At 47.4% G+C, this 14,282-nt stretch overlaps 1 protein-coding gene across 3 annotated transcripts in view; it reads right to left on the bottom strand.

Annotated features, from left to right (window-relative positions):
• ZSWIM8 (zinc finger SWIM-type containing 8) overlaps positions 1–14,282 on the bottom strand; it is a 69,775-nt gene that overhangs the window by 32,489 nt on the left and 23,004 nt on the right. For all 3 annotated transcript variants that reach the window (XM_048503209.1, XM_048503210.1, XM_048503211.1), the window contains 6 exons: positions 13,029–13,201; positions 11,642–11,749; positions 6,288–6,369; positions 5,102–5,222; positions 1,665–1,866; positions 1,224–1,399 (listed from right to left, as the gene is read on the bottom strand). In XM_048503209.1, coding sequence (XP_048359166.1) covers positions 1,224–1,399; positions 1,665–1,866; positions 5,102–5,222; positions 6,288–6,369; positions 11,642–11,749; positions 13,029–13,201 — 862 coding nt within the window. The remainder of the gene's footprint in view (positions 1–1,223; positions 1,400–1,664; positions 1,867–5,101; positions 5,223–6,287; positions 6,370–11,641; positions 11,750–13,028; positions 13,202–14,282) is intronic.

The raw sequence follows: 14,282 nt of genomic DNA, 5'->3' as shown, positions 1-14,282 counted from the left end.
CCCTCAGCCGTCTCCTCTCCAAACTAAAGAGTCCCAAACGCTGCAGCCTCTCCTCATAGGGAAGGTGCTCCAGTCCCTCAATCATCCTCGTTGCCCTTCTCTGCACTTTTTCTATCTCCTCAATATCCTTTTTGAGATGCGGCGACCAGAACTGGACACAGTACTCCAAGTGCGGTCGCACCACTGCTTTATATAAGGGCATGACAATCTTTGCAGTTTTATTCTCAATTCCTTTCCTAATGATCCCCAGCATAGAGTTTGCCTTTTTCACAGGTTAACGATCCCATGTTCACAGCCCCACTCGTCTCATATTCTCCTAACTCAGTGGTGGCGAACCTATGGCACGCGTGCCAGAGGTGGCACTCAGAGCCCTCTCTGTGGGCGCGTGTGCACAGAGTTCATCATGTAGGGAGAGCAGAAAATCACCCCCCCCGCCCCCCCCACACACACATTTAAGCTGGTCTTGCTTCTGAGTAAATCCTCCTAGGGTCATGATTCACCCAGTCGAAGTGTTGCACGGTTGCTTCACCAAGCTTACTCCTGAGTAACACGCGCCTTGGAGCCAACCGTTTTTTCTAAACTAAACCCTCAGTATTCAGGTTAAATTGCTGTGTTGGCACTTTGCGACAAATAAGTGGGTTTTGGGCTGCAATTTGGGCACTCGGTCTCGAAAAGGTTCGCCATCACTGTCCTGACTAATGATCTTTTTAACTTTAGGTGACAAAGCTGCCCGTCAGGCTTGGGTCTACACTGTCTGAATACTTTCAGATACCCACATTAGAACCCCAAAAGGTCCCGTTTCTCACAGACCAATACAATCTTTCTAACTTGGCAAATCCACTCTATTCCTGATCTCGTGAGACTAATGCAGGGCCATCAGCCAAGAGATCCCCATCATTCCCATGCTTTGAGGAAGGACCTCAAGGAAAGGCAGAACTTTAAGTCCAATCATAAAGGGGGAGGGGCGGTGAATCTCCGTTCATGGACGGACTGACTAGAGACGGCCCTTGGCAGGCTCACGCTGAAGGGTGCTTTGGGACCAGGAAGGAATTTTTCTTCTGGAGAGATTGGCCGGGGACCTTGGAGGTTTTCTGCAGAGGTCATTTGAGGTGTGGGGAGGAGGCAGAGTGTTGTGCAGGGGGTTGGACTAGATGACCTTTGGGGTCCCTCCCAGCTCTATGCTTCTGTGTTTCCATGGAGGACTCTCTGACCTCACAGCCTACCTGTGGGGACTGATGGTTGGATCCAAGACAGCCAGCCTCCAAAGCACCACCATCTCATCACACATGCTGGCGCAGGCGTGAGCAGCTACCTCTGACTGGCCGTTGCTGCGGCCAGTGTGCCCACTGGCACTGCTGTGGGATGCAGACGTCCGGACACTGTACCACCAGCCAGTTATCTACAGAGAAGGAGGCAGGGATATCAGAGGCACCCACGCCCATCCCCAACATCCATGAAATGAAGGAAATACCATCCCATAGCTAAAAGGATCCATTCGAGACAGAATGCTACACCTTTACTTTCTGCAGAAGGTTTTCAGCTAGGCCAAGAGGGTCCGTGGTTACAAATCCCCCCTCCAACATACCCCTTGGCTTCTTACACAGCCACGCTGCCTTCTCCCCCCTTTCCCCTCCCCACTCCACAAGCCAAGACATATCAAGTACCTGCTCATACGTCAGGCACTGGTCTGTTAGGATTTCCAAAAGAGGAGCCGCATTGGTATCCCGTCTCTTGAACATCTCCCGAACGATAGAGAGCAAGTTCCAGATGCCTTCTGGTTCCCTCCCTCGCAGGGGGCGCAAGAGGCATGCCCACTCCGCAGCAGCTGGGGGCTCCGTGGAGGACAGGTACATGGAGTTCACATCACTGAGAGAAAAAAAAAGAAAAAAGGAAACACATGGGAATAGAACAACCACAATTCTTGAACTGACAGATGTAGAAGACATCATGTAGAAGGTAACTAACTCTGGCCCTCCAGATGTTCGTGGACTACAATTTCCACCAGTCCCTGCTAGCAGGAGCTGATGGGAATTGTAGTCCTCAAACATCTGGAGGGCCACAGTCAGAGACCCCTGACATAGACAGCAGGGGTTGATGGGAATTGTAGTCCATGAACATCTGGAGAGCCAGAGTTGGGGCACCCCTAATGTAGACAGCAGGGGCTGATGGAAATTGTAGTCCATGAACATCTGGTAGGGCAGAGTCAGACACTCCTGATGTAGACAGCAGGGGCTGATGGGAATTGTAGTCAATGAATATCTGGAGGGCCAGAGTTCGACACCACAGACACAGACACATTCTTCACAGTGCTCCTCTCAATCTCCCTCACATTCAACACAGTTTGTAACCACTGATCCCATTTTTACCCATGAAAGAGACGCACCACCCCAGTCCTCAACTCAGATCCTGGCCACGCACGAATGGGAAACCAGATTTTCCACATCCAAATCCAACACATTAAGAGGCATGTTTTTGAGCACTGCACCTGCACTGCTCCTAATGATATGGAGCGGCAGAAACTGAAGTCCTTTGAAGTTCAAGTCCTTTGAAATGGTCCAAGTAGACCGGGGGGAAAAGATTCTCAGAGGCTCTGGTTGCAGCTATGAAGAGGTCTCTTGGGTGACATTGGGGCATTGCACTAAGAACTTTATCTACAAAGATGAGCTACGACCATTATCTGTCAACTGTTCACTTTCTCGAATCCAGCCTCTCAGATACGGCAAACTCAGCTCAAACGGGAGAGCTTTTCTGTTTAAATAAACCAGCGGTTTCAAACCTGCCTCTGGAAAATGTTCTGCCCAACAGCTGATCTTCCAAAGAATGTGAGAATTACCCAGGAGAGTTTCATGTGAAGGCTGTGGAGCAAATTCACAAGTACCGCCAGCCAGGGCAGTCTAGCGGTCCTGTTTCTCTGCCCTCGGGGCACTGCCAACCACTTCTGACAGTCAAGCACTGCAGGGGAATATCTTTCAGAGAAGCTAGTACTTCATTACTAATCTCCTCCTTCAGGAAACCTTGATAAGTTTGAGTGACTTAGGGCTGCTCGATGAAAGATTCTCTTTGGAAAGCCATCAGATTTAACCAAGGACAACCGTTGGAGAAACAGCTCATGTTTCCTTATGCTATGTTTATTTATGTTCATTATGCTATGTTTATGTTTTTATTGGTGATGTTACGTTTATTATATTTTTACCATGTGAAATGTTATGATTATTATTTGCTGCTTATGTTGTTTATGTGTTTTTTTTCAAATACTTTATTAAATTCAAGTCAAAGGTTACAGAAAAAAAGACAAATAGAATGATTAAAATAAGTAATTCAGTTGCAGTTCTATGAACTGGTATAGTTTCAATATCTCATCACAATTATAAAGAGTAATAAAGATAGAGATAGAGAGAAAGAGAGAAAGGAAGAGTTGCTATAAAATTATCAAGATGAGATGAGGGTTAGAAAGAATAGAAGTAGTTAATAGAGGAGAGGGTAATGAGAAACACGTTTATCGTGTTTCCTGTCTTTTTGTCTTACATTATAATTTATAGGACTTCATCTTTGGTTTCTTATTACTAATACATTATTAACTAACTGTTTGTATTTCAGTAAAGACAGTTTCAAGGTTATATTTACTATACACATTTTGTTATTAGTTACCATTCAACTTTATATAATTCAGTCATGTTATTAACTTAACTGTTTATGTTTATTGATGTTCTTACTGTTTCGTAATGTTATGCCTATTGATGTTTTGTTGACTGACTATGATCCGTTATGTTTGCTGTTTATATTATTGTTGTTCGCTGCCCTGAGCCCCACAGGGGAGGGCGGGTTATAAATCAAATAATGAAATTAAATTAAATCAATCCCTCAGAATTGCCCACAAATATGGGCTGAGGCATCAGATTTTACGAATCAAGGAAAAGAACATCTAGGGTCCTGTTCTCACCAAACAACCCATTTCTGGAATGGATCCTTTCCAGTTACAGGTGGGGAATTACATGTCCCGGTGACCCTGCACAGGTGCCCACCAATCACCTGTGCACAATGAAGAAGATTCTAACCTTATAGTTTTCAGAGAGAGGAGGGGGTCATTTTAATGGGGATCACCATGTGCAGGCCCACCTGCAACCCAAAGTGGTGTATTTAGGAGACCTGTGCGCCATTGCCTGGAAACCCTCCACTATGTCCCACCAAGAATGTCATGGGCCATGCAGTGGTCATTCTTGGTATGAACAACAGATGGAGGAAAGTGAGAACATAAGAACAAGCCAGCTGGATCAAACCAGAGTCCATCTAGTCCAGCTCTCTGCTACTCGCAGTGGCCCACCAGGTGCCTTTGGGAGCTCACATGCAGGAGGTGAAAGCAATGGCCTTCTGCTGCTGCTGCTCCCGATCACCTGGTCTGTTAAGGCATTTGCAATCTCAGATCAAAGAGGATCAAGATTGGTAGCCATAAATCGACTTCTCCTCCATCAATCTGTCCAAGCCCCTTTTAAAGCTATCCAGGTTAGTGGCCCTCACCACCTCCTGTGGCAGCATATTCCAAACACCAATCACACGTTGCGTGAAGAAGTGTTTCCTTTGATTAGTCCTAATTCTTCCCCCCAGCATTTTCAATGGATGCCCCCTGGTTCTAGTATTGTGAGAAAGAGAGAAAAATGTCTCTCTGTCAACATTTTCTACCCCATGCATAATTTTGTAGACTTCAATCATATCCCCCCTCAGCCGCCTCCTCTCCAAACTAAAGAGTCCCAAATGCGGCAGCCTCTCCTCATAAGGAAGGTGCTCCAGTCCCTCAATCATCCTCGTTGCCCTTCTCTGCACTTTTTCTATCTCTTCGATATCCTTTTTGAGATGTGGCGACCAGAACTGAAGTGTTAACTCAGCGACAGTCCAGAAGAACTGCCAACTTTGTCCATAAAGGAAACACACTAGCAAGCTCCCCCCGCCCCATCCACACCACCCCACCAAGCATGCCCCCACCCCCAGCTCATTCACAATAGGCTGCCAAGCATGGGGTAGGCCCACAATATGTAGCCAGTGAAGTCACATTTGGCTTGGCGAATCTCTACACAAGTTGTTAAGGGAAAAAGGAGAAAGGATTTACCTGAAGACAACAGGAGAAGGACCACAAAACTTGTGCAGGGTCTTCTTTATGTTGTCACTTAACGTTGATTCATCCAAATACCAGGTGCTTTGATCTGAGGCCGAAGGACCAGCGGTGGGATCTTAAAGAAGGGGAAAAGTCACCGTTGCCAAGACCAGGGAGGACTTGAAAGATTTGTACAGGAAACAAGGCGGCTTCCAGAAATGAAGCTGTTGTCTCAAAGAACATTTTGCAAGGGGGGGGGGGGTGCAGACTTATACATTAAACACTGCTGATACCCTGTGCCTACAGCCAACTAAACAGGCCCTAGCAAAGTCAATGCTTCTTCCTCGCCATTCTTGTAAGCACAAGACCTCACTTTCATGTTTCCTCCCTTTACAAATGGAGGGACAGAGGGCCACAGATGGGTTTATTTACTTCTCCCCAAGGAAACCCCAAAGCGGCCCACATCTTTCTCCTCCAACAACTCTGTGAGGTAGGTTGGGAAGACAGTGTGTGTCGGGGCCAGAGTCAGCCTGCGACCTTCCGTGGCAGAGCGGAGGTTCGAACCTGGATTCTGCAATCCTAGTCAGACACCACTACACAACACTGGCTCTGCCCATAATCTCAACAGCAAGGTTTGCACGGTGCTTTTGAGGGCTAGCCAGCACGGTGTGCTGGTTAGGAGTGAATGGACTTTAATCTGGAGAGCCAGGTTTGATTCCCTACTCCTCCACGTGAGCGGCGGGCTCTTATCTGGTGAACTGAATTTGTTTCCTCACTCCTACACATGAAGCCTGCTGGGGTGACCTTGGATTAGTTGTGGTTCTCTCAGAACTCTCTCAGCCCCACCTGTCTTACAAGGTGTTGGTTGTGGGGAGAGGAAAGGAAGGAGTTTGAAAGCTGCTTTGAGACTCCTTAAAGTTAGGGAAAAGCAGGAGATAAATCCAAACTCTTATCTTCTGGCAGAGAAAAGACGGGTATAAAAACCAACTCTTCTTCTCCAAAAGAAGCCTACTGGGTGACTTTGGGCCAGTTACAATTTTTTTTCAGAACTCTCTCAGCCCCACCTCCCTCACAAAGGGGTCTCTTGTGGGGAGGGGAAGGGAAGGCGATCATAAACTGCTTTGAGACTCCTTACAGTAACAAAAACCAGCTCTTCTTCCATTATTTAGACAAAATGGAAAAGAAACCCTCCCACCATTACCTGGGGCCCCACACACAGTGTTGATGGCAGTTGACTGGGAGGACAGCAGCTCATCCAGCAGGCGCTGAGCAGTAGGCAGTATCTAAGCACGAAGAGGGAAAAGAAATGCTTTTTTAAAAAACCTCCCCCTCCTGGAAAAAGAAAAAGAAAACTGTTCCCCATTTGGGGTGCTGTGTGGTTTCTGGGCTGTATGGCCGTGTTCTAGCAGCATTCTCTCCTGACGTTTCGCCTGAATCTGTGGCTGGCATCTGAAGATCCTCTGAAGATGCCAGCCACAGATGCAGGCAAAACGTCAGGAGAGAATGCTGCTAGAACATGTCCATACAACACGGAAACCACACAGCACCCCAGTGATTCCGGCCGTGAAAGCCTTCGACAATACATGTTCACCATTTGCCTTCTCTCCCAACCCAAGTCTGGTGGCGAAAGCGGTCACGTTGAAAATGTCAACCACAGAACTTCTGCCTGGGCTGTGGGGCAGAGACAACTTAGAAAGACACCATTGAGGTGCTGTTGCTGAAGGTAAAGCAAAGCCAAGCCTTTATTGGCATACATAGCACAACAGCAACAAAACACAGCAAACATAAAAAAATTTTAAAGGCAAAAAGGATAATCTCAGAAATATACATATTATTACTGGCTCTGAATTATTTCCGTAACAAAGCTTGCAACCTCTTCACAAAAAACAGAATCAGAATTATTCAACAAGAGAAATAATCGAATCGAATCTGTTAACTCAGATTGGAAGAGAGGGTGTAGACTGACATATTTAGATCTAATTTTAGCAAATTTACTGCAATGTAATAGCTGGTGAGCCAATGTTTCAACTACCTTAGAATTACAGCTACACAACCTTTTAGATTTGTCCAGGTTATTAAACCTGCCATGGAGTAAGGCAGATGGCATAACATTGAATCTAGCAATTGTGAAGGCTCTCCTTGAGCAGGGGTTAGTTAGAAAATATAAGTAGTGGGCCACACGACCCTGCTCAAATGGAATTAAAAATTGTGTGGGAGAGCTGAACTTGTGTGTTGCTGAAGGTGCCGCTGGCTGATGAGCGGCCTCCATGCCTGTATCCACATCAGCCGATTGCACAGTCTCTGGGGTCAGCAAAGGCAGGAGATCCGTATCCCTTTGGCAAGTAAAGGAAGGGGACAGACATCCACTGCTGCCAGAAAGCCACGTCATCATTTGAAAGGGAGGGAAATGTTGGCTCTGAAGCACACAAGAGGAGAGCATAGCCCAGTGGTGGCGAACCTATGGCACGGGTGCCAGAGGTGGCACTCAGAGCCCTCTCTGTGGGCACACACAAACAGAATCACCCCCCCCACACACACACACACACATCTAGGCTGGCCTGGGCCACTGGGCTCGATTATTAGCATTAAACCTAAGACCTAATTTTGGGGAAGCAGTGTAGGTAACTGTTAAGTGCTGTCAAACCCCACTGATTTTCATGTGAAGAACTAAAGTTTGATCCTTTATCTGGGAGTAAGCTCAGTTGCTGGCAATGGGGCTTGCTTCTGAGTAAACCCTCCTAGGGTCGTGATTCACCCGTTGGGAGAGTTGCACGGTTTCTTCAAAGCAAAGCCACCGACAACCACCAAGCTTGCTCCTGAGTAACGCACACCTCGGAGCCAACCGTTTTTTTAAAGCTAAAACCTCAGTATTCATGTTAAATAGCCATGTTGGCACTTTGCAATAAATAAGTGGGTTTTGGGTGGCAGTTTCGGCACTCAGTCTCGAAAAGGTTCGCCACCACTGGCGTAGCCCAAGAGATCTGAAAAAGCACCCCCTCGCCCCAAGGGCTACATTCCCCACACCCTTAGCTTTTCAAAGAACTCCTGGGTATGCGCTGTCCAGGGACGGAGGACTCCGCCTCTTTCATTTCTTTTCTTTCATAAAACCTTTCAGAGGTTTGCAAAACAGTACAAGGAGAATTAGGCTAATGCAAACACACACACACACCCCGTTCAACACCCACAACTGGAATCCTAAGATGGCTGTGTTTTCTTAGCCAGATGTTGCCATCAAATATTGGAGAAATGGGAAATCTGGACAAAAAATGCTACGAAGCAAAAAAGGCATCTTCTTCTTGTTGTTGTTGTAGCTCTGCTCTCACCTGCCCGCATGTGCATGTGCTGCTTTCGTTTTTTCTTTTTCCCTGACATCTCTTGTTGGGGAAGAAAGCAGGTGGTCAAGATATGTGGAGTTTGCTTGTAATAGATTTACAGCCAAATGCAGAGTGGGTGGGGTGGTGCTGAAAGGAATTGAGGAGGCAGCAGGGCCCTGTGCCGGTGAAATGCCCTCCTGGAGGTACTTGCCCCAGGTGGAAGGGTAAATCTGCCAGCAGGTGGCCAATGTGACCTCCCAGGATGCCCCAACATGGCACAGAGAGCTACGTCAGCACCCCTGTCCTCTTGCTGGCTCTGCCAACGTGGGGGTGGGTGGGTGGGTGGGTTGTCCCTAAAGCGTGGCTGGAGGTGGAGTAGACACTAGTCAGCTTCCACCCCAGCACTGTTTCCTGGGTCGCCGGCACCTGAGGCATATGCATAGAGCACCTTTTAGAGTGACATTAGCCGATTGAGCCCAATGGAGGGCTTCTCATAAGAACATAAGAACAAGCCAGCTGGATCAGACCAGAGTCCATCTAGTCCAGCTCTCTGCTACTCACAGTGGCCCACCAGGTGCCTTTGGGAGCTCACATGCAGGATGTGAAAGCAATGGCCTTCTGTGGCTGTTGCTCCTGAGCACCTGGACTGTTAAGGCGAAAGAGAGAAAAATTATGATCGAAGTCTATGATTCTCAGTGGCGGGGTGGCTTTTATTTGTTTTTTGCCTTCCAGCAACACCAAAAGGCACTCTGGAGGCGGCAGGGCAACGGCACAGCAGTGCCACCCCTGGCTGCCCCAGGACTCTGAATTGGGCTGTCTGAATCTGACATGGAGAAAACAACTTCAACAATTTTAATGCCAAACAAAAAACACAGTAAGGCATTTAGTTAAACTGGGAAGGGGAAGCTTAACAGCTACACTGCCCAGGAAGGAACCCGCCAGGAAAGGATGATGGCGTTTGGGCTGCCAAGATACATTTCTACAGCTTTCTACATTTCTCAGTCCCTTGAAAGGAACTGAGACATTTGAGTCAGAGCAACGTTCGGCAAACCCGTTCCTGTCTGGCATGAGATTGAGGGCCGTATTCAATCAGCTGCTAATTCACTTCCCGATGCAATTCCTGGTGCTGGTTTTAACTTTCCAGGCCTCAAATGTCCAAAGTCCCACCCCACTCATACTCAAATAACACACTTCCCCACTAAAACCACCCATTCTATTCATGCTGTAACATCTGGCAGAATTTGGCATACTAGCACCCACCTCCTCACCCCATTATGACCCCTGCAATTGACGCACACGTCATACAATTTGGATATTCCCATAAACTTTTGTAAACAAATTAGCAGGAGGCGCCTGTAACCACACAAGTGCTTTGCCAAGGTGATAAATATTGAGACTAACAAGTGCCTTGGGAATGGCTACCTCTGGCAAGACACCTGCCCCTTAATCGCCAGAATCCTTCCCTGGGCGAGGCTGCTCTTGGGAAGAAGATGACATTGTCTGTTCCCCAGCCCTGCCTGTGAGAGCAGGTCGCCTTAGCCCAGTGCTGGTGAACCTTTTCGAGACCGAGTGCCCAAATTGCAACCCAAAACCCACTTATTTATCGCAAAGTGCCAACATGAATATTGAGGTTTTAGTTTAGAAAAAATGGTTGGCTCTGAGGCGTGCGTTACTTGGGAGTAAGCTTGGTGGTAGTCAGTGGCTTTGCTTTGAAGCAACCATGCAACTCACGACCCTAGGAGGGTTTACTCAGAAGCAAGCCCCATTGCCAGCAACCAAGTTAACTCCCAGGTAAAGGATCGTGCTTTAGTTCTTCGTATGAAAATCAGTGGAGTTCAACAGTGCTTAACAGGGTTACCCTCACTGCTTCCCCAAAACTAGGTCTTAGGTTTAATGCTAATAATCGAGCCCAGCGGCCCAGGCCAGCCTTGATGTGAGGGGGGGGGGCAACTCTGTTTGCGTGTGCCCACAGAGGGCTCTGAGTGCCACCTCTGGCACCCGTGCCATAGGTTCGCCACCACTGCCTTAGCCTTAGCTCTGGAGCATCCGTTTGGCCACAGGTGACACTATAAGATGACGTGATGTAAATGGGAACCAAGCCCTTTCAACGAGTGCCCAGGATCACGAGTGTCTCTGCATGAGTGCCTGTTCCACACTTTGCTGTCCTATTTTTTAAGGGAAAAAGAAGAGATCATACTACTGGGCCTCTGCAAAACAAGAGCAGTCAGACAGAGGGCTTGGTGTGCACAGGAGGCTAGCTGGGGGGAGAAGGAAAACTGATCGTGCTGCTCCTCTGGCCCCAGATTCTAGTACCCATGACTCACAACTGAACAGGCACAGCAGGGCCTCAGAGAAAGCCCCTTGATGTCCATAATATTAACTTATGCCTACTGCCGCTGCCATTTAGTAAAAGCATCTTGCAGTCTTGGCTCTGTGCATCCTTGGATGAGGAGGCCAAGTGCTCTAGTGAAGAGATGAGGCTTCATGACACCATTTGGCAGCTTGGTCCAAGGGGGGGGGGGGGAGAGCACCCCAGGGCTCCCTAGACGCTCCCTATGGGCTGCTTAATGCATAACAATACATAACAGAACTGTGGGACACGGAGGATGTCCTCAGAGGACATCCTGGCTTGCTAGGAATCAAACATGTGCCACGCTTCCAGCTGATGTGATTTTTGTTCATTAGCCTAATATGTTCTTTTGGGAACATGTGAGCACCGTTGGCCACCATATTTGGGTAGCTTTTTTTAGCCACTTGTTTCTTCAAGCAGGCAACCATGGCAACCAGCAGCAGTTTTCTACGAGGAGCTCAGTACTTTCCAAGTAAGAAGTCTTTGCATTTTTAAACCTGGTGCAGGTGAACCATATTCCAAAATCAACAAGGCCGATCAACGCCTGCCCACTCGTTTTTCCAACTCCACTGGGTGTACACACTTAGGGACTCCTTTTCTTTTTTCTTTTGAGAGAGCATCCTTTTTCTTGCCAAACAGCAAATCAGCTGAGTGTGCACCAATTTTATATTGTGTGCAGGGTGGAGAGATGGCCCCTAACGACCCCTGCTGCACGAGGACACCAAAAAGTGTAAGCTTGGGAAAACTTCCTGCTGTGTTCTCAAGACTGTCACAAATACTTCTTGGGAAGAAGGATTATTCAGCAAAGAGCCCCTCCCCCCCACCCCCTTGGTACAACCTGAGTGAAGTCTAATGGGAGAGGGGCTTCCGCCCACTGCGGTCTCCCCTTACCTGCTGGGGGAGTTCACTGATTAAGTACTGGGCAAATTTCTGCAGCTGATCTCTCTGCAGCCGAGACAAGGATTCTGAGACAGGGGCTCGCAAGCACACGGCAGATGCCTGCGGAGAGGAGAGAAAAGACCACTGCTGTCATGCTCAGCCATTAAGCTCAAGACTAGATACGTCTACGTATGAAAAGAAACTCCAGGAGCAGATATTTCGTTTCATGCAAGCAAACACCCTGAAGAGAACATCTCAGAATCACAGCAAGAAAAGTTACCGACCACAGCGCCAGAATAGGCTAAAAATTGATTTTATTCAATTTTATTTATGGTCCGCCTTTCATTTATGGTCCACCTTTCTCACCAGGACTCAAGCCAAATTATGCAGAATGAGTAAATATAATCAACAAGGTGGGACATTCAATCAACAGAGCAGTCGGGGCTATAGAACCAACCAAAAGTTACAAGAAGTTTGTTTCTGAGTCTGAAAAAAACAATGGCGGTTTCAGCTGTTTTCTACAAACGCAGATCACAAATGAGAATTAAACCGTGGTTTGGAATCGCAAATTTGACAGGAATGGCACAAGCCAGAGTTTGAGACTCATTTTATCAAAGAAGTTCAAGTCTGTCACTAGCTTCCATACAAAGAGAGGGAGTGCAGATCTCCAAGCATGTTCCAGAGCTGACCATAAACCAACAAAGCATCGTTTTCACACCTGAATGATGCTTCTAAAGAAGTATTTGAAGCCACCCCATTGAAATTCAAAGCACCCCCCAAAATTGCTTCTTTCATTGAAAGCTGAGTTCTGAACGCTTCAAAACAACCAACCCAACCAACTGTGAAACTAGTACCATGGGGGGGGGGGGGGGGAGCAGCCATGCAATGCCACTGAGGGTCACTTCAAAAGCCATCTCTTATCAAAGGGTGGGGAGAGCGAAAAGCTCAGGTGGAATAGCACAAGACCCTTGGATGAAACTCCGCAGTTCGCTGGAAGCTGTCCTTCCTTTCATGTTTTCCTAGTCATGTGAAGCTATAACAGCCATTCCCCCACTCCTGCACTGCTGCATCTCAAAGAAGGAAAGTCCGTTAATGTGCTTCAGCGATCCAGTATTTTGAGGTATCAGCATGATTCTAAGATGAACCACAGGTTTTTGCCGCTTTACCAGGAACTAGTGGAAAATCCAAACAAGATACAGACTAGAGAAACAAGGTGTTCCTTCTCTACTCAAAGCCTGAGGATGTCACAGTTGGCCCCACATGCCCTTAACATAATCCCTATGGTGAGATTCTGTGAACGTTAACGGAACAAGCAGAAGGGAGTACAGATGAACATCTCCCGAGCCCCACCCACTACAGAGAAGCTTTTAGAAGCAAGAGGTTGTAACTGGAGACCTACGTTGTGTATTCGGAAGAGACAGAGAGCAACCACATGAGCACACCATTTGGCCCCGGCTCCACAGGTGCAGCTGCAGGACGTGATTCTGCATCTGTCAAACATCACGGCCACATTGTAAGCTCCTTTGGGTGGTACCATCTGGGGAGGCACCACTGTGGCACTCAGATGGAAACCTGTTAAGAGAACAAGCTGAAGGTTATTCTGTGGCATAAAGATCTTACAACACACACCATAAATGCAAACAACATGGGATGAGTAACAACATGGGATGACCCCCCACAACCACTGATATAAGCCTCTCTTCCATTTTAACCAAACTCTCACAACCAGGAAGTCCTGTGAGTCCCAGATACCCCTCGTGAATTTCAATTTTAAGAAGAAGAAGAGTTTGGATTTATATCCCCCCTTTCTCTCCTGCAGGAGACTCAAAGGGGCTTACAATCTCCTTGCCCTTCCCCCCTCACAACAAACACCCTGTGAGGTAGGTGGGGCTGAGAGAGCTCCGAGAAGCTGTGACTAGCCCAAGGTCATCCAGCTGGCGTGTGTGGGAGTGTACAGGCTAATCTGAATCCCCCAGATAAGCCTCCACAGCTCAGGTGGCAGAGCTGGGAATCAATCCCGGTTCCTCCAGATTAGATACACGAGCTCTTAACCTCCTACGCCACTGCTGCTCCTTATTAAAAGAATAAATCTGCCACTCTAACAAACTCTGTGTTTTATAGTGGAGTGTTGATACTGTATGCTGTTGTGATGCCTGGGCTCTGTTGGTGGGTTTCCAGTCTGGTCTGTGGAGAGGTGTATAGGAATGGCACTTTTGATGAGTCCATTTGGACTAAAATATTGATAAGACTCTGAATGGCTGTTGTATCTTTTATGGACAATTGTTTTATTGTATTTTGGAATGCCAATAAAGGCTTGTCTATGTCTATTTAAAAGAATAAATCTCCAGAGAAGGAATTTTCAGCAGCAGCAGAAGAAGAAGAAAGGAGAAAGGAAAGAAGAAGAGGAGGAGGAGGAGGAGGAGGAGTTTGGATTGATATAACATGTTTCTCTTCTGTACGGACTCTCAAGACAGCTAATAAACTCCTTCCCACAACAAGCACCTTGTGAGGTAGGTGGGGCTGAGAGAGTTCACAGAGAACTGGGACTAACCCAAGGACACTCAGGAAGTTTCATGTATAGGAGTGAGGAAATCTGGTTCTCCAGATTAGAGTCCACCACTCTTAACTACGACACCTTGCAAATCGCAAAGCA

The sequence above is a fragment of the Sphaerodactylus townsendi genome, linkage group LG07 (assembly GCF_021028975.2).
Source record: "Sphaerodactylus townsendi isolate TG3544 linkage group LG07, MPM_Stown_v2.3, whole genome shotgun sequence".
Lineage (NCBI taxonomy): Eukaryota > Metazoa > Chordata > Lepidosauria > Squamata > Sphaerodactylidae > Sphaerodactylus > Sphaerodactylus townsendi.
This window is presented reverse-complemented; position numbering and strand designations above follow the sequence as displayed.